At 40.8% G+C, this 20509-nt stretch overlaps 1 protein-coding gene across 2 annotated transcripts in view; it reads left to right on the top strand.

Moving 5' to 3' along the window:
- The window catches only part of PLA2G4B (phospholipase A2 group IVB), a 30524-nt gene extending 12370 nt beyond the window's left edge, over positions 1-18154 (top strand). For both annotated transcript variants that reach the window (XM_083863740.1, XM_083863739.1), the window contains 15 exons: positions 236-278; positions 1758-1821; positions 2274-2401; positions 2507-2617; positions 2824-2861; positions 3752-3887; positions 4809-4945; positions 5205-5427; positions 6044-6161; positions 7094-7231; positions 8406-8510; positions 8966-9151; positions 12136-12302; positions 12798-12984; positions 15372-18154. In XM_083863740.1, the coding sequence (XP_083719866.1) occupies positions 236-278; positions 1758-1821; positions 2274-2401; positions 2507-2617; positions 2824-2861; positions 3752-3887; positions 4809-4945; positions 5205-5427; positions 6044-6161; positions 7094-7231; positions 8406-8510; positions 8966-9151; positions 12136-12302; positions 12798-12984; positions 15372-15610 (2020 nt within the window). In that variant the 3' untranslated portion in view covers positions 15611-18154. The remainder of the gene's footprint in view (positions 1-235; positions 279-1757; positions 1822-2273; positions 2402-2506; positions 2618-2823; positions 2862-3751; positions 3888-4808; positions 4946-5204; positions 5428-6043; positions 6162-7093; positions 7232-8405; positions 8511-8965; positions 9152-12135; positions 12303-12797; positions 12985-15371) is intronic.
- Positions 18155-20509: the final 2355 nt, after the last annotated feature.

The following is a 20509-nucleotide window of genomic DNA, read 5'->3' as shown; positions in this document are numbered from 1 at the left end:
ATTTTTTTATGAGCTTTCCTGTCTTTCTTTTTGTTTGGCTGCTGTATTTTGGTTCACGTGCTTACTAGGGGATCATGTATTTTGCCTTTTAGAAAATAAATTGTGATAACTTACCTATATTCAGTTTTAAGCAGGAAAGGTCATATAACTGCTATTTGAAAAACTATACAAAACACACCATAATCCAGCTATTCTCACAGCTTTTTTTGTTTGTTACTTGTTTTTGTCTTTTCAGTCCTGGCCCTCCAGAGCATCTCATTACCAATGATGTCCTAGTGGTAAGGTTCACATGAAAATTTATCTTCAGGTGACATCTGCTTCATTTTGATCCTCTCCTCTTCCCCCCATTTTATAGCGAGAACACAACCTACCATGATAGATAAGAGCATGGTGTGCATTTTAAAGTCAGAGATATGGGACAGTGCCCTTTTGTAACAGCTCAGCTGTTGCCCTCTCCATAAAAAACAGAAGCTGTATTTCTTGAAGTCCTTGGCTGTTAGGGATGTCAATGTGTTGCCAAGCTATAGTTTGTTACTCTTTATTGGTGTTCTGTCACTAGATGGACACGAAAAGAAGGACACTCACACAGTCAGTGCCAGGGCAAAAAAGAAGGATGTTTATTTGGGGATTTCGATTTATATAGTTTTTGGATTTAATTAGGGATTGGGCAATGAGGTTGACCCTGCTTTGACCCTTCTGGTGAACCTAGAAGTCCATCAAATGTCCTTCTTCCAGAGAAGTGTGTAAATATCAAGAACATTTCCAAACAAGAATGACAGTTGCCATAACATCGCTGGAAAATCTGTGAGAAAACTTCAGTACAAAAATGCAAACATCAGAAGGCTGAAAAAGATCAGGGCAACAGTGTTCAAAGTGAAAACTGATTGTGTTTCTCTTAACACAGCATGGCAGGAAAAGCAAAGGTTATGAAAGGTCTGTGGAAGACAATAGCAGGTACTCAGTATGCTCATGACTGGCAGGGTATCTAATGTAACAGCTTTTTTGGGAAATGAATTTTTTAATAAAGAGTTATTTTAGTTGTTGAAACACAGGGCCCTGTTTTGGTGTTAGTCAGCATGTGGTACATTGCCTGTCTCCTCAGGCTGGCCCAGCAGCTAAGGAGTACCAAGTACTTCATTCCAACTCCAAGCCTGTGCATGGTTCCCAGATGCTAGCCCTTGATACCCCTGAGGCAAAATAACACCTATTCTATTCTTTCCCCCTCATTTTCTGTGTGAGGCATAAGAGTTGCAATGATTGGCATGCATTGTTCCTGAAATGACTTGAAAAACTGTCCTGGCATGAGGTGAACTGGAGTGATTCAGGTGGAGGGTAGGGTGGAATGATTTCCCATGATTTCTCTATGTCAGGGCCAATAAGAAGATGCTTTGTAGACTAATCACTGCCACAATACACAGAAGCTCATCATCAGGTATTTTCCCTCACCCTTCCTAAATAATTATTAGATACATGTGTTTGGGCACCAGTGTTTTGTACAGAGTTTCCTGATTTGGGGATAATTTGAATGTGTTAACAATCTCTGACAGCGCACCACTGTATTGACACTCTGAAGCAGTGCAACTTGAGCTACTGTCCTGGAATAATGAGCTCTGAATTTTCTCTTGGATTGCTCCCAGCACTGAGACTGGTTCAGCTGACTCTGTATTATAGGTGGTGGTTGTCTGCATGATGTTTCATTATTTGCAGTAGATGTGTTATTTGCTTCCTTTACCCTTTTCTATTCCTGTCTTTTACAGTCCCGTGAGGTTTGCTGCTTGGAAGTGCAGGTGGACATTAATGAAAGCAGGAAATACTTGAAAGGTATGGCAATTTCTCTGTGAACTGAGGACATGACCAAACCAACCCTATAATAGTCATTCAGACCCAGACTGGAGTCATTTTACAGTACAGAGACAATTAAGAATGTTCTAAATTATATATAGGTAGTGACATATGATCTAAATAATAAAAAGCAATGCATTGAAATGCTCTGAACTGCCCTGAACTGATCTCTGTGTCTTTTCCTTGGAGCTATCAAATTTGGACACAGTAGACTTTTCTGGTAGAAGTAAGAGTGCTAACTCTGGGAGCATTCTGAGCTTTGGGAGTAAAAGCAGGCATACCAGGTCGTGTGCTGTAGAAGAGTTGCCAATGGGGTAGCTTAAAAGAGGAGCTACCACACAAAATTACTCCAGCAGAAAGTTTGCCAGCTTTGTTAGCTCTTTTGCCTGAACAGCAGTATTGTTCTCTAAACAAACCTGGTTTTTTACTAGAGGGTAAAAATCTTGTGCTTACGGTGCCTGCATCTCATGAGAAAATACAGAAGACGACAGAGGACACCAATACTTTCTACTTCCATTGTGTGAAGGCTTGGGAACCAGTTCTAAAAGTCAGACTGCAGGTAACAGGCACTACACAGTGCTACTGTTCATACTGCTTGCTTACTTCCAGTGTGATCAAAACAGCAAAGAACTGCATTGTTTCTGTTCTGTTTTGTTTTGTATAGAACGTTTCTGATAAGGAAGACGACAACAGCAATTTAAGTGACACCTTAACAATACCACTGAAATTTCTCCCTGTTGGACATAAAGTGAAAGTAACCCTTCCTGTAAGACATGTAAGTGTTTTGTAATTTCTGTCTGGAAAGAAGAGTAGAATAACCCTCACTATTTAACATATTAATATTTAAAAAAAATCCCCAAAACAACAACCAAAAAGTATGCATGGTGGCAGTGGTGGGACTTTTCAGAAGGCACTGAAAATCTGGATTCAAAACTCTTTTTCCCACTATTCATGTTCCTGCTCTTGTCTCTTTGTTTACAGAATGTGCCACTAGAGTTGTACCTCCAACTAAATGATTGGTAAGATGACTGATTTGGTTTTTTTCTCTAAAGGTTTTATTGCTCTTTGATCTGTGAAATCTAGAATAGAGTATCCTTTATTTAGATGTAAGGAATACACAAAACTGGGGGCAAAATGTAGCAATATTTAAGTCATCATTAAAGAGTCCCTACAACAGTTCAAAGTTAATGTCCTTGGGGCAAAGGAGTCCCACCAAGATGCAAAAAAATTATGAGAGTTTCAAATAGTGAGGGACTTAGTCACTGAATGTCCTTTGCATCAAAGAACCAAAGACTAAGACTGGAGGCTTCTTCAAAAAGGGCATAAGAAGAAGGCAGAGGGAAAAGAGAATTTAAAATAACAAAACATCAGAGTCCATACATTACCTGAATGACACATGTTCTCTTAAGAAAACGCACTTGTGGCTCTGGTAATCTCAAGAGAAAGAAGTATAAATCAGGGAAGACAAAATGTTGCATTGTAAAATAATGTGTCAGATAAAAACAAACAAAAAATATTTTAATATCTTTTTCACTGTACAGTTTCTGTATAAATCTGCAGTACAAATGCCCATGGAAGACTTTGTTAGGTTTTATTCATCCTTTGCTCAGAAATCATATGAAGCAGAAATAGAAAGGATTCAGCTTACAAAGCTACTGAAAGTCATGGAAGCCCTTCTTTGTTTTTCATGTTTATTATCCTTAGCTGAGAGTAAATGTTACACTGAAACAATAAAAAGACCATGTAGAAGCAAAGAAGGCGATTTCTTTGCAAATGAAATATACATTTCTTTATAAATCAGAACAAGGAATCAGGAGGTTTTTTAATTCATTAGATTGCAGTTGCTGAAAATAGATCCATATGCATTTTAAACACCAGCCCTGTGCCTCTGGATTTATTTATGTTTCAGCAAAGAAAAACTAGATGTGCGCTTAGGGTATGATCTGTGCCAAGGAGAGCAAGAGTTCCTGCATAAGAGGAAGAGAGTCGTTGCTGGTGCCCTGAAAAGGGTTCTTCATCTGGAAAGAGATCTACATGGACATGAGGTTCTGTGCTTTGGAATCCAAGCATGGGGTGGGGGTCTATTGAATTAGTATTAGCAAACTTCCTTCAAAATTTCTAGTAATATTTGCATATTGATAACAAGCCCATTGATTTGAATGGCAGCAGAACAGAAGCTTTCAGTGTGGCATACTCCATACTCATGTAAAATTTCAGCTCAAATATTCATCCCTCCAATCTTTTCAATGAGCCAAATTACTAAGGATGTAGTAATACCACTCTTTAGACAGTTTCCAACAGTATGGTGCTGCAAGTCAGCAAGATATGAAGCATTGTGCTAGATACAGCCTAGTCAGGCAACCCAAACCAGTAGGAAAACAGGAGTATTGGAAGTTAACCTCACATAAATATTAAATCAGTGTAATGTCACTTCTTCAGGCTTACTTTTTTCTTTCTTCATTCTCAGAACACTTCTTACAAAAAGTAAAATCTTTTGTGGTGAAGAAAGAACATTTTATAACAAGCTGAAGTATGTTTTGTTGCCAAGATCCAGGGTGACTTTTTAAGGGAAAACTTATTTTCTTACTGGAATGATGTTTGTTAAATTAATGCTGTCCAAAGAATCAGCAGAGTTCAAAAAACTTCCTCGAACCATTTTAATTGCATTTATTGCAATTTGTTGTTGTTTATAATAAAATCACATCATTATCTATTCTTAATCATTGCAATTCCAATTATAGACAGCAAAGGTAGGAAGGAAGGTTAAAATTCAAACTCAGTCAAGCATTGAGGTTAAGAGTGTCTGGAGGTTAATATCAATAAGGTACTGGTAAAGATTGGCTAAGTGGTGATATAATTCATTGTCCTCCAATGAATCTGCTGAAGAAATTCTGAGACCTGTTAATTAGGCTTTTCCAAGTAACAAGGGGGTGACTTCCTGAGGATAATACTTGTGTTTTGGACAGGTCCCAGTAATAGCTGTTATGGCAACAGGCGGAGGTCTCAGAGCGATGTCGGCTATGTTTGGCCACCTCTTAGCTCTTCAGAAGCTAAATCTGTTGGACTGTGTAACTTATCTCACCGGGGCTTCTGGCTCAACATGGTGCGTATAGAAAATGAGATTGGATTTGGAATGGCTGTGACTCCTTTTCCACGCAGGGAGAGATGCATCTCTTTCAAAGACTTACATTGTTAACAAGTGAACATAGTTCCCTCATGAAGCTCTTACTGTTGGCTCTCAATTATAACTTCAGTTTAGGTTCACTGATTCTCTTTCATTGATTAAAGTGATTGTATAAATGTATCAATTTTCCAAAGTAATCTAAATAAATGGGTGATTTTCTAACATTTCTGCTCCTTAGGACCCTAGCAGACCTGTATGAGCATGCTGACTGGTCACAGAAGTCTCTGGAGGGGCCACTTAAAGCAGTAAAAGAGCAAGTTACAAAATGCAAACTCAACCTTATGTCTATGGACCATCTGAAGTATTACCACAAGGAACTTGCTGAAAGGGCAAAAGCAGGACATGTGCCATCTTTTACAACTTTGTGGTCACTTGTTCAGGAAATGTTCTTACATGGACAGGTAGGTACATGGTCCTGCCACACATTTGGGAAGCAGCCACTTACTTTCTTTAGAGCTTTACTCTTTGAGGGCACGATGTAATGTGTGTAACAAATCCAAAGAGACTGAAGCATCCTAATGTGGTTTGTAAACTATGACAGAGGATCCCCTAGCCAGGATTTTCCAGCATAGATAATAATTTGAAGGTGCCTTTGTCCTAGGGTTCCTCACAGCTAGCAACTTCAGTAGGCAAACTTCTAGAAGCAACTGAGGAATTCCTGCTCCCCACCCTCCCTGAAAAGTCAGATTTTTAAAGTCTGTTTCTAGTTTGACATTTAAAAGTTAGAGTAATCTGTCCTCATGTGAATATTTATCTCAGCTTTACTAAGGATCTGTGGGATGCAGGCAGTCAAGGCACATAGATACTCTAATGAAGAAGTTACTAGGTACCCAAAAGGCAGCCAGGAAGGAAAGTGCAGGAATGTGAAGGAAAAGGTCTCTTACAAAAATGTGACTTACAGATTCCTCTGTGTTGTAAAATATCTGTTATCAATCTTTAAATCTTTACTTGGGTAGATTGTGCCAGTGTTATGCTCTTACAGAGGTTTACTGTGATTTTTTTTATGTCACTGATTAGCCAAGAAAGTACAAACTCACAGACCAGCGTAAGGCATTGGAGCATGGGCAAAACCCACTGCCTTTCTATGCAGTCCTCAATGTGAAAGAGGAGAAGTTTGGTACTTTCAAATTTAGAGGTAAGTGTTCCTGGAGTTTCTTCTGATTCTGAGTATGGGTTAAAGAGGATTTGGAGGGAGGTGTGTATGTGTGGAGAAAAAAAGGGGAATACATCTGTTGCTTGCCCTGACTCAGTTGTTTTCCCTGATTCAGTATTCATCTTTTAATAAAATGTTTGTCTTTTTTGCAAACTGCTAGGTGTTGATTAGAAAGAGCACATCTGCTGGATAACATCCTCAGCCATAATCAGGACATTAATTAAAAATCTGTGGCAAAGTTCTATTTTTGCAACAGACATTTTGAGTGAGTGTGGGCAAATCATCTGATCTTTCCCTGCCACACCTATAAAATGGCTTTGATGCTTGTTTAGTTCCTAGGGGTGCTGTGAAATGTAATTGTCACTTCCTAAATATGACACTGATGAGGGGATGGAAATGGAGTGGAGTATGACTGCTGTGGTTGGTGTGATAAGACATCCTTTGAATGGACACAGGCCATGTCCAACAAAAGGTGTTAAAAGCGGTAGATACTGGAAAGAAAAGCAATTAGTCCTTATGCTTATTTATGTTTATAGCTACTGTTCTACTGTAATGCCTATGCAGGGCAGCTTGAGCCAGGAAACTGCACATCCATGCCACACTGTGATAATTTCTAGTGTCTTCAGGCTGCTTTGTTATATCATGTACGCTCTTGATTTAGAGAGGCAAGTGTGATCCCAGAATCTTCATACAGAAATAGCTATCTAAGCATTTGAACCTAATGTTAGAGCTTTGCTGAGTACAAAAACCTGGTTCCTTTTGGTTGCAAATAATCTCTCAGTTTGTATGGAAGTAGACGGTGCAGCTTGCAGTACAAATGTGTGAATAGTACAGAGCTGCTGAGATAAGCAAGATCCTTGGGAAGGTTTTGGGGTTTTATTGCAGCAAACATGCCTCATGTAAATTCTTTTTAGAGTGGACAGATTTCTCTCCTTACGAAGTGACCATACCAAAATATGGAGTCTCCATTCCTTCAGAATATTTTGACAGCGAGTTCTTCATGGGAAGGCGAGTGAAGAAGCTGCCAGAATCTCGGATCTGCTATCTGGAAGGTGACATAGCAGTGCTGTAGAGTTAATCACAGCATTGTAGAAAGTGTGATATTAGCCACAGGCACAACACTCCTTGCCAGCATGTCTATTTTAGATCTTAAATCAATGGGCTGTTTACCCCTTTCCTACACTTTTGCTCTTTGTGTATCTTCTTTCCTCCTATCCTTCCTTTTCACCTGGTAGATTTGGGAAAGTGGCAGTGTGCTTCTTGTTCTCTTGTCTAAACCAAACAAGATGGTGGAAGAGGCAAGTTGAGGAAATAATGCTTATTCCTTCCCCGATCTGTCTCCAACTCTTCAACTTCAAAAACTATATTTCTAAACAAAGCATTACTGGGGTAGAATTGGAAGGAGCTGAGAATGAAATATGTCATCTAGAGCAAGGCATAATGGCAAGAGCTACCTGAGCTTCATGGCTTGAGGCTGGTGTCACTAATCTTCTCTGCTCATAAGGAAGGCCTTTTGACCTCCAACAACTATTTTGACTGACCATTTTGCCACCAAAGGTAAAGAAAGGGAAAAAACAGCTAGTCAGAGGAGCCATCTGTCCCAGGCATATTTTAAATCCTTATTAGTGTTTCAGTTTTGATACCAAAAACAAGGGTAGAGGAGAAAAAAGCCCATATTTCTCTCACTGTGGACTCTGCTAGAGATTCAATTTGTTCCTCATGTAAGTACCTGGCATAGAACTTAATGAGGAAGGATGATTCTTATTTTTCCAAAAACAGACTAATATATGGAGTCAATTCTATTTTGAACCTGAACCAGCTGCACTCCAGAGAAACAAAACGTGCCTGGAAGGAAAAAATGAGTCGTAGATCAGTTGAAATAATAAATCAGTTTAAAAAATGCCTTTATGCTTACATGGCTTCACCATGCTTTCAAAACCTAGTTTCTCTCACAGGTACACAGGAAACTTTCTACAACATCATTTGGGTGACACCTCTCACTTTGTTACTCTGTACTATGCAGTGAATGTTCTGTGTGTAGTTACCTCCTAAAAAAGAGCACTGAAGTGCTTACACCACTATGTTTGAGCTCTGTGAGACCTGCTGCTTAAGTTGTGTCATGATGGGGTCAGGTTGGGTGGGCTAATAATGTGTAGCATGGATATTTGCAGTAGTCAGTGGTTAACGTGGTAGTGCAGTACTTTTCCCATGTGGTTTGACTTGCAGGTCTTTGGACAAACATCTTTACTAGGAATTTGCTGGATGGCTTGTACTGGTCCTCAAATTCAAATGAATTCTGGGAAAGATGGTCCCAAGATATGGTAGATATAGGTAAGTTTCTAAAATGTTGCCTCACTGTGGATCTTCCAGCATGATTTTAATCTGTATTAGAATGATTGCTATGTTCTTTTCTCTTCTCTCTTTTCCCCAGAGGCATGCTTCATGTTACTACAAATGTTTTTCATTTAAAGTTTCCTCATGGTCTGTTAAATGACTCTGCCTGTAACTGCAGATGAGAAAGCTGGCTTTTACTTGTGGGCAAAAGTACAAAGCCAGTATGTTATTTGAAAGAGTAAAACACAAAAGCTGTGTCTGCTTTAAAAAAAACTAAGTACCTCTTTGGTAAATGACATGGGTTATGTGCACATGTTTTCTAGCAGCCTGCAAGAAACAGGGATTTGAGGGACCACCAGGAAGACAACAAGGGCAGCTAGCCAGCAGAAGTGTCTGGGAGGGCAGATTTCTGTTGTTTTTTTCTGTATTTCATGGTTTCTTCTCTATTTCAGAAAAACATTCTCCTGAGGAAGACATTACTGTTATTGAGCCACCATCTTGTTTGTCAGGAAAGTTGTATGAAATGTTTCAGGACATTATGACCAAGCGTCCACTACTGGGAAAGTCACATAACTTCCTGAGAGGCTTAGAGTTTCATAAGGATTATATCCATCAGAAAAAATTTATTGAATGGAAAGGTAACTGCAACAAAGAGTTAGCTGCACTGTGCAGGTAACATCTCAGATTTTTGTTTCTAAGACTTTGGAAAACTCATATTTGTTTTAGGGTTTGGAAATCGGCTGAGCTGGACCTATGATCATGGTGTTTGTTTCTTTAGGGTAACAGGTTAAAATGGGCTAGGGCATGGACTGCTCTTTCACTTCCAGAAGATACCTGTAATTTGTGTCAAGAAATGCTTTTCTACAGGAAGTTTGTCACTCTGCATAGGTACATTAGTCAAAAGATTTAGGAAGGGCAGAATCTTTTGAGGTCAAGAAACAAAAGTAACAGCACGAGCATAAAATAGCAGGTTATTATGTGGATCAGATGAAGGAAAGGACTAGTTGCAAGGATGTGATTGCCCATATGTCTGGTGTTTCTGCCTGATGAAGTATCCATCCAGAGACCTCTCTTTAACCCCTCAGAACAGAAATACCAAAATCCAACTACAGAAAATTAAAATCACATAGGTTTAGACTGCAAATGTTAAACAGACAGATACATAGACTTGATGCATAGATTGAAGAGCGATTTTCTATGGCCTTTGCTTTGTAGGCAGGCAGAGTAAACAGCAATAGTTTTACTTCAAAACCTATGAAACAATCTGTGAAATGATAACAGAGTGATGGAGCTGAGGTTTTCTGCATCAGAAACCTTCCTGTATTCCCAGCATTTTCATTTATTCCATGAACAGGTAGCGATGTGGGAGGACCCCACATTACTGAGGTTAATCTGCCTTCTCTGAGCCCTTCTCTTTGGCAAGTTGCATTTTCTCTCCCATTTTAGGCAAGTTACAATGTGTTTTGTCCCTCTCTGCCCTTGCTGCGCAGTTCACTGACAACGGCAGGAGACAGTGGTGCTTTTAAGGCTCTCTGCTATTAAAATGTTCAGCAAGTGAACAGTCTGTGCCCTAAACGGGTCTGCTCTAAGAAAACAAATGAAAGAAGGAGAAAAAACAAGTAGCATAGGAAGGGTGGATGAGAGAAGGAGCAAGCAAGTAGCTTCAGAATATGAATGAAGGATGAAATTGTCAGTCAGTAAATGTTAAAAAAACATAAGTGTCCTTTTATTTGCTGACAGTTTTGCAAAAGACAAATGAGTAGAAGCAGACTTCAAGGAGGATTTTGAGTAAGTGTGCATAAGAACACTAATGACTATGTCAGGGTAGATATTCTGCAAATAAAGTAAAATATGTGGAAGGCATGAAATCCAGAGTGGGAAAAGGGAAACCGAAAGTCTGGAGTGGGAAAAATTAGCAAGTTTTTCCATCTTATTTTTGTTACCTGCATAAGACCAAACTAACCCAGGCATGGATCTGTCTCTAGGAGTAAGAGGACATGCCAAGTCTGTGAGCAGAAATGAGAATTGTGGCAGATGAAGTCTTGAGAATAGAGCTTTGTTTTAAAGGCTTCCCTGCAGCTCACGTTATCTGATGTATTAAAACAAAACTTTCAGTGCCTAATTTTCCTGATGAGAAATTGAGCTAATAGTCTGGAATTAGCGTAATGCATTTACAGTGGCATTCATACTTCCAGGGTTATTTCTGAGACAGGATTTCTTTAAAATATTTATTTGGATGTGGGATGGAAGAAGGGATTCTTACAAGAAAAATGTCTACTTCTAGTTCACATATGCAGCCAAGAATAAATGCTGCAAAGTTCCATCTCTGTGATAAAAAACCAGGGGTAATGGAATTTCATCTTAAAATGTTCACTGGGCCAAATAAAAACTAAAAAGCATGCTCTGTTTCTTCTGTGAGGGACTGCAAGCAAATGTCTCTTATTACAGTTGAATCTGTGAATTCTCAGCAGCCTTGAATGCTAAAATAAGCACATTTTGTAAAGACTTGACAGTGAGGGAATGGAAAAATTATAAATTATTACTTCAAGCTGGTGTGAAACGTTCCAGGCTATGGAACAAGCTAGATTTACTTTGCATGGTTTAAATCAACTCTAAAGAAAGAGGCCAAGGAAGCAGAGTGATTGAATGAATTGAAATGCTGGAATTTACCAACAGTATTTCCGTGATCAACAGTTTCTTGAAATGCCTAAACACAATGATTTAAGCCTCAAATATTCTGCTCTGGGCTTTGCTACCTCAATTTGTTAACTTGAGGAACACTTTTAAACCACTATTTTGATATTTAAAACTATGGCAAAATGTTCTCTGTTCCCTGGAACTGAAAGTGTACTAGAGGAACAGTAAAGGACTTGCTGTCTACAGGGCAAGCTGGTGAGGTTGCTAGCAGACAAATGAGAGTCTAGCTATCAGAAATTGGCTTTAGATTTCAACTTACTTGTTGAATCCCCTTTTGGCACAAATGTGAGGTTTAATTAATTCAAGTAGTATTTTAAGCTGTTGGTAGGTGATGGGTGCATGATGTGGTACTTTTTTACAGCATGGCTTAGATAGTTTATATGAGATCAGTGAAAGTGAGTTGAAATCAGACTTTTCAACCTGAGAGAAGAGTCTAACCCTGAGAAGGTAACAGCAAAAAAAGAGCAATGCAGAAGTGCAATGATGTATTGCATTTTTTTAGTTGTGCTGCTCCACTGTGAAATTGTTTTTGTTGTTTGCATTTTTCCCAGTTCTTAGAGGGGAAAAAAAAAATTCTGTTGAAGTTTGTATTCTGTGCAAAATGACTCCCCAGAGCAGCTGCGAGGTCAGTGGACTCTGTCTCTCACCTGTCCTCTGTCTGGCTGCCCCATGGCCTGCCTTTTTCAGTGTGGAGAGTGGGAAGTGTTTCCCACACAATGGGAGAGTGTGGAAACAGGCCAGGTGTGTCCAGATGTGCAGTTTGAAGGGCATGCTCCTGAGGTCGTCTGTGGGCTCATGTTGTGGAGGGAGGTGACCCTGGTCTTGAGGGTAACCAAGGACCTCCCCTTAGCATGTAGAACAGACAGAATGACTCGTTCCACCTTTCCTAAAAATGCATCACTAACTATATTAAAATGTTTTTCAGACACTGTGCTGGACGGTTTCCCTAACAATCTGACACCACTGCAGAAATATCTTTGTCTGATAGATGTTGGCTATTTCATCAACACCAGTGGTGCAGCACTTTTCAAGCCAGAGAGGAATGTAGATGTCATTATATCCCTTGATTATGGTTTGGGCCAAGTGTTCAAGGTGAGAAGATTACCTTACTCTGCTACTTGCAGAGTAAAACTCATCTTATTAAAACTTTTAAGTAAGTAGCTATCTAAATCTTAATCATATATCACCATACCTTGAAGGAGGAATGAAACTTCCTTCAAGAATGGAACTACAGAAACTGTAAGGCTCTTTTTTTCTGTAGGGGATTACAGGATATACTTCCTAGAATCCTCAGGGAATTGCAGTAACAATTGTTTGCCGGAGACATGCACATGACCTCTCCTGGTCTGTCATGACAAATTCTGAGTGTGACTTTGGGTCATTCATCTGGGCTTGTAAAAAAACATTATAGGGTGATAAGTGACATTGTCTGATTTATGTTGAGTGGTCGTCAAAAGTAAGGTTGTACTGTAGCTACTTTGGACTATACATTCAATTCCTAGTGTTTCTAGGGAATGAGTTAAGATGCCACAGTATTTCCTGATTCTTTTCTTAGAGCTTTAACTCCATGACATTCTGTGCCCACAGCAATTAGAGATGACATACAAATATTGCAAGATACAAAATATCCCATTCCCCAAAGTGGAGCTGAGTGCTGAAGAAGAGAAGAACCCAAAGGAATGTTATATATTTGCGGATGCAGAGGACCCCAGAGCACCTATAGTAATCCATTTTCCCTTGGTGAATGACACCTTTAAGGAATTCAAGGAGCCAGGTAAATGCAATCAACAGAACTGTGTGCTGTGCTCTACCCCTGGTATGTGTTACATGTCTGCTGATGGCAGGCAGAAGAGCAGCCTCCATACTCCTGCTGCTTGCTCTCCACTTGAAAAGCACAGAGAACACTGTCCTGGGCAGCTCAGTGCCACACTGCCTCTTCCAGCCCTGCCTGTGGCAGAGGGCTCCTGTCACTGTCCCTTGCAGCAGAGCCGCAGGTCTTCCTCACCTGTGCCTGATGCCATGTCCTGCCAAGAGAGATGTGCAAAGTGCTGGAGTTTTTCTGGCACTGGGAAGAGGGAGAGTAAAGAAAGGTCCAGAGACCCTTGGAAACAAGGAGATAAGGGCCTCCTGAAGGACCTGCTGGTGGGCTGGAAAGCAGCAGCAGCTGGCCCTTGGTCCATCCAGGCCCAGGGTTGGCCCTGGAACTGTGCCTTCCCTAGACAGGCTGCCTGTGGTGGAGAGGGAGGTGCAGGTGCAGAGGGAACCTCCTTTCTAGCCTTGAGGGACAGCAGGCTTGGGCACAGGGACGTGGGCAGGGGGAGCATGTGTGGCTGTGGTGGGAGAGGCTCCATCTAATGCTTTGTAGGAGCTGGGACAGAGCAGAGATATGTGAGGCCAGCCTGGGATGTGCAGCTGCCTCTGCTGAAGTGTCTGGGGCAAGCTCATTCCAGCTTTACCCAAAATTCTGTTGGGGCCCTGAGTGGGACCAGAGCAAGATGGAAGTCTCTGAGGGAGCATTTGGGAAGGGTAGGAACAGCAGCAAAAAGTAAAGGTACTTTACAAAAAGTAAAGGATGTCTAGTGATGCTCAGTGAATATGTACAATAAGAGCTAAATCAAGAAAATCGCATTTAAAAACTCTGTGGATGAAAAGAGGAGATACTCCATAGAAGGAACTAGGCTTGTTCTGTGGAATCTGGAAATGGTCCATATGACAATGTGTGGTGAGATCCAGCCATTGAGCAGTGGGTGGCAGGTAAAGCAGGTGAAGATTTTGGAATCTCTCTGAATGAAAAATAGATGAGATGCTGCAGAGCAGAGAAGCTGTTGCCAGTCCTCTATGTTCCAGGCCCAAACTGGTGAGCTTTGACACTCACCTGCATATCTCTGAGCAGTTGGTGATTCATCAATCAAGCTGACAACCAGCAACTGATGTGGGTGGTTGGTGGAGGGGTTCCTTGGCAACCTGCTTTCATGGATTTCAAGTTTAACAGTGGAGTTTTTTGTTTCTAGGGGGATGAGAGACATCTTGTGGAATGTGGATACTTATTTTTCTTGTTTTTAACTATTTCAATTCTAAAAGGACTCAGCTTGTGAAATGCCCTTTTGCAGTGCAGCAGTTACAGACTGTGCTTTTGTGTGCTTGAGGCAGATGCAGCTTTATCTGGATGTGGACAGCATAGATAATACATCTCTCTGAGCATTGTGAGGCTCAGTGAAGCAACATTGGATATTTTTAATTCAGCCACTTCTAGCGGTAGCCTGTGCCTAGCACCCTGTTTAGAAACCACCTGGTTAGACTAACACCCGCAGTCTCAAGCACAATTCTATTGTCTTTTTCATGAGGTTCTGGTTGAAGTCATAATATCTCAGCCATCTGTTTGTAGCCCTGCTGATAGTTATCTCACATTACATTAGTGTTTTGGGCATATTTGGTTCAGACTGCAAGGAGATGGGCAAAAGAACCAGCAAAGAAGTATAGCTGAAAATTTTGTAGAAATGTAAATATGAGACTGCCAAAGTCCTTGGTGCAGTTAATTAAGGGGTCCTTTTAAGTGGTCCTTTTTTTGCCAAAGCAAAAGCACTGACATAACAGGGAATATGGATGTTGCCAATTCCAAGAGGCATAACCTGAGGCCAGGTTGGGGCCTGATGTAGGATGCTCTGATCCCTTTGCATTCTGCAACAGGCAGTCCTGTGTGGTTAGCATCACAAGGCCTCCTTGTATGTACTAGGCTGTCCACTCACTCTAGCTGGCAGACGTGCACTTGTCACCACTAATCCAGGGAGATAATGGATTTTGAAAATGTGCCAGGTGTGTGTTTTTTGTCTGAGAGTCAGACTTACAGGGTTTGGGAAAGGATGTGGACCCATGGGTGTGCTGCCCAGGAATGATGTCTGCAGGGGCAGGACAAGGAGGAATATAAGAATTTGTGCCAGCTCTACTGAGGGATTTCCAGGTCTGAGCTTCAGCAGGAGGTGAAGGAGGAGTAGCTGGGAAAATTGACCAGGAATGGCTCTTTCAAACTGTGGAGTAGGTTTGCAGTATTTCCTGGGGGCTGTTTTTAGCAATGGGTCCTGCCAAGTAGATCAGTCCCCTGCAGCACTGTGTGATAGTACTCCAGATTCATCTCACTGTGGGCGCTTTTGTCTTTCTCTGCAGGAGTAAAGCGTGATCACTCAGAGATGGAAGAAGGCAAAGTAAATCTGGAGAACAACTGCTCGCCATACTACCTCATTAGGCTAATCTACTCCTCTGAAAATTTTGATAAACTTGTGAACCTGAGCAAATACAACATCCTCAATAACAAAGACAGGCTTCTCCAGGCAATTAGGAGTGCTGTAGAACGAAGGAGAAGCAGGAGGACTGGGAATTTCTCCAGCTACTCTGGATACCCCTAGGCTGGGTTTTTGCACTGTTCCCCACTGAAGGCTATAGCAGCACATTGCAACACATGACAGTCATATTACAACACATCACAGTGTTCATTATTTGCAGAAAACCGAGGAAACGTGTACATTTCTCACCTTCCCGTGTTCAGGCTCCTAGCTTTCAAAAGGGTTTATTTTATCTCCTTCCCCCACATTTTCAGCCCACAAGAGCCTCACAATATGGTCTTACTGGTTTAGAAATTAGGGTCCTGGTTAGCAGAGACCTCCCAGGATCCTCCTTCATGTTACAGTATATGGTGGTGGTGATAGTTCTTTGTATGAGCCTGTCCCTTCAACCCTGAGCCCATTGTCAGTGTCCTTTCAATACTTCATTACAGACCAAGTCCTGGCCATTTGCATTCAGTGATGTCCAGATTTTCAGACAGGCTGAGCAGCTAGAATTTGCACTGAATTGGTGGGCTCAGCTTTGAAGTCAGGCATATATATGTGAACAGCAGCCAAACTGCAGTGTGGACAATTGCATTCTGTCTGGCTGACTCCCCTTGCTGATTTAGAATTTACTCCTTTTTTCCATTCCCCTGCAAGAATTTGGCACAGAAACGCAGCTCCAGACTGCCACAAAGAGGGCAGTTACATTTCAAGAGAGAGGGCAGTAGCAGCAGTGAGTGAGTACAGTTCTTTTGAGCACTGGCTGGAGGAAAAATTCTGCATAAATCAAGTGATCATATTGATTTATGTCAGCAGTGCCTTTATGGATTAAAATGTTGAAAGCCTGACTGAAACAACTTTTTCATAGCAGAAGCTTGATAGGAATAATTACCATAGACTCAAATACATTTAATTCAATGATCGTGACTGAGACATAAGCTGGTTCTCCTTACAGATATAAACTGAATGTAGGACAACATAACTCACTGAGTGCGGAGCCATTGTATTTTCACACACAGAAGATTTTTCCCTTTATAGTCTTCTATCCCTAACATCACAGGCGAAGTATTTTTAATAGGTGCTACATAAAATAGAGAACAAATTTTAAAAAAACAGGACATGCATTTTCTTCCTTGCTGGTGGACAATACTTGGAAAATGACAGCTGGTTTTCATTTGCTTGGGAATGCAGTGAGAGACTTTGCCTTGAGCTAGAAGCTTGGAACATCTTTATAGCCCTCCACTACATTAAAAAGATGATAGGGAAGCAATATAAAACAGAGCTTCACAGAAGTCAGAGAAGTTTGCAGACTTCCTCACACTGAAGGATTTGGATCTGCTTCTGGATTATTTATTCCAAGTGCATCATACTCATCAGGACTTGCAAGGAAAATCTTACATATTTTTTGTTTTGGAAAGTTACTTGAGATCTAGAATTAGTTGTACTTGAAATCCAAAATCAGACGAAGAATGAGAAAGAAGGGTCTGTCTTTTTGGTATACACAGGCAATATTGAAGCTCAAAGGGAGAGCATTTACAAAAGACTTGATTGCCTGAAGTCTGCATCTACCAAATGCTGCAATGCAATGGCTGCAATGGCATTGGCTAAGCCTCAGCAATGCTTCTTGTATTTGCTGAGCTAAGGAATACCATCCAGAACTGAGGAGTTTTAACAGCTGGAATGCAACTGTACTTTGGGATTCAGATCATGCAAAGTTAAGAACTAATCAGGTACTGGCTGCAAGACAAAATATAAGGAGACATTTTGAGTTGAGAGTTGATCCAGCTGGATCTGTTCTCTTCACACAGGAGAGCAGCATATCCTGGCACAGTATTGTGTGGCACATACAAGCCCACATGACTCTGTGCAGAAGGCGTGTATTGTAATAAATTAGCTGAGACTCCATTTTCTTCATGGGCGAAAAGCCAATTCTTTATTCACATCACTTATTTTATACAGTTTTCACAGACCTCGTGTGCAACACCTATTGGCTGGTCGTTTTCTTACTACTCCATTTTTTGGTCAGAAGGTGACTTGTGCAAATGTGCTACGATTCATATTGTTTACATTTTTCCTTTATGGGTTCTCATGGGACAGTTCTTATTGTTTACACAGATGCACTTTTTTTTCAACTCAAGAATATGGTGTTGTGCTAATGAACCTTTCATACCAAGATGATTTTCGCACAGGAACTTGCAAATTGCTTAACTACTCTTAGAAGAGATGACAGGCTAGCTATTAATTTAATAGAGCAGGCCTGGTTTTGTGAGGCCTTTCTTTTATAATTCTTCTACCTGTCAGATGTGCACCATTTCCACGCTCCTCTGGCTGGTCCTAGAAAGCTCTGCTGCTGCAAAAATATATCCCTGTTGTGTTCATGGGCTACAGAGAACAACCTGCAACCCTTGTGAACCTTGGCAGCACATGCCCAGCAGCGAGGCAGCTCAGCCACACTGAGAAAATTTGGTCTCAAAATGCTCCACAAAAATGCTCCACAAACTAATGATTGGGGCATGTTTGGTGCTAATACAAATAGAAAGGGCCAGTAAAATGTGAAAGAGTACAAGGTTTTCAGGTAACCCACAGCTGTTGGGGAATTACTGTTAAATCCTGTTACAAAGGGAGTGAAGGAGGATGGGAGGGAGCTGTGGGTGGGGAAGGTGGTGTCACTCTACTGGGAGAACTGTCACCAGAGGTGTTGCCAACAAAAAGCCAGTTTGGGAGCTGCTGTCTAATCTTGCAGCCAGAGGCACAGACAGGCATGTGCTCCTTCATGTCCCTGGTGTCCCATATGGTGCCTCTGTAGCCTTAAATGATAATGGCTTTTTAAAATATATTTTTGCATTTCAGAGCCTGAAATTATGTAAGAGCCCATCAGAGTTTCTCTGTGTTTCATTCTGGTTGCCTGTTTGTTTTTGTAACATGATGTGGGTGTGGCACATGGGAACACAGTTTAGTGGTGGACGTGGCCGTGCAGAGTTCACATTTGGACTGGATGGTTGTAGAGGTCTTTTCCAACCTAAATGATTCTATGATTCCATGACATTGAAGGAGTGAGTTGCTGGCTTGATGGTGTAGCAGGAGGACCTGGAGAGGCATTTGTGAGGACAGAGGCTGCTGAAGAACTCTGCAGGGACCTACACCTTGCACAGTCTTATCTGTGTGGCTTGTGTGAGGTGGTGGCTGGCACAGGTTGTCTCTCAAAGCTCTCCTGAAATCTGGTACAGAGCATGTTGATTTGCAGTACCCCAAAACCACAGAAATATAAGGCGTAGTTTCAGTGACATAAGGCTGATCAGTGGCCCGTGCTCAGGACTGGTCCTTGTTCCCTTTAGGGTAAACCTGGACTCTAAAGGCCTCTGAAATTTTGTGTGGTTATTCTTCAGAGGCTGTGGTGGGTGTTTTTTTTGTTTGGGTTTTTTTTTTTTTTTTTTTTTTTGGTTTTTTTTTTGGTTTTTTTTTGGTTTTTATTTTATTTTATTTTTTTATTTTATTTTTTATTACTATTATTATTATTACTATTATTATTATTATTTTCCCTTGGCACCATTCTTGCCTGGCCTAGTACCATAAGTTGTGCTGTGACTGAAAAGAGTGCATGCAAACCAAAGTAGATGCTTCCAGGAGAAAGCTGCCTCTGTGGATCTCACCAAAAAAAGGAACATGCCGTACTTCTAAACCAGGGCTTGCTGGTCTGGTGTTGTGTTTGCTTAACACTGAAGATGAATGCATCCCTGCCAAAAACCGCATCCAAAATGCACTCCAGATCACTGCTCTCTGATGAACATTTTGCTGGAAAAAACCCACAAACACAGAGCTTGCTATCTGCTGCCAAACACAAAGAAAATGAGACTGTTCCTATAACTATTAGCTGCTCTTCATAGAAATTGCTTGCTTGTGTCTTTTACCTATTTAATAATATTAAAATTAATTTAAAATAAAATATTGCAAAAGAGTGCCAGACCCATGAAAGTCTTTATGCACTTAAACACAAGACAAGGTTTTTTCCAGGTGTATAAATGCCATTTATGCTAAATGCCTGCTGAGAACTTCACAGGGCATTCACTGGTTTCAAGATTGAATAGAGAAGATCTTCTGGTTTACAAAGGTATGTAGAGCCTGGAACAAAGTCTACTTCCTGAGGTAAAACCCTCTTCAGCAAAATGGCAAAAGATGGGATGAGGGGGCAGCTGTACTGTGCCACAGCCAAGGCACATCTTTGTTCAATTAAACAGTAAGTTTAAAATACTAAAGCTAGTTTTGTTTTGGTTTTGTTTATTTAAAATCAGTTAAAAATGATCAATAATAATGAAATGCATCAGTTTCCCATTACTTTTATGTGCTGGGGGTTTTGTTTTTCATGACAGGCAGCAGCTCCAGCTGGGGTAAACAGAGGAGAGAGATGGATTAGCCAAAAAAATGAAATTATTAGCTCACCTGTTGGATGCCTGTGACTGATCTGAATCAGACTGAACACAAATTTAAAGTCTAGATGTTGCACTTGCCAATAAAGTATTTATATAAACTTGGTGTAAAGTGCTCCCTTCCCCTACCACTGAGAAGTAGTAGGGGAAGTGCAGAGGAGAGGGCTGCAAGCAGAGAGCAAGAGTGATGCTTCAGACTGCATAAAAAGGGCTGAAGTCCTTTTGAGAGGAGTTAAGGTCTTGAAGTTTTAGCTTCCAGCTGTCAGGGAAGTGCTGCAGCCACTACACTGTCCTGGGGGAAAAAAAAGCCATTTGTCTCCAGCTTCATGCTAGGTAACTTTTCTTTGTCTCAGAAACAGAGATAAATAGGGGGAAAAATATATATTCTTCCCCATGATTACACCATACCTTAGCATGTGAAGCTTGCTGTCTGGGGACTGGAGTTCCTCCTTACTATCCTACTTTTCTTCTCCTTTTACACTGAAACACTGATTGTTCATGCCTTATTTAAGTTTCAGATTCCATTAAAATGAGTAACACTGCGGGACTTTTTTTT

The sequence above is a fragment of the Zosterops lateralis genome (assembly GCF_965231275.1).
Source record: "Zosterops lateralis genome assembly, chromosome: 6".
NCBI lineage: Eukaryota > Metazoa > Chordata > Aves > Passeriformes > Zosteropidae > Zosterops > Zosterops lateralis.
This window is presented reverse-complemented; position numbering and strand designations above follow the sequence as displayed.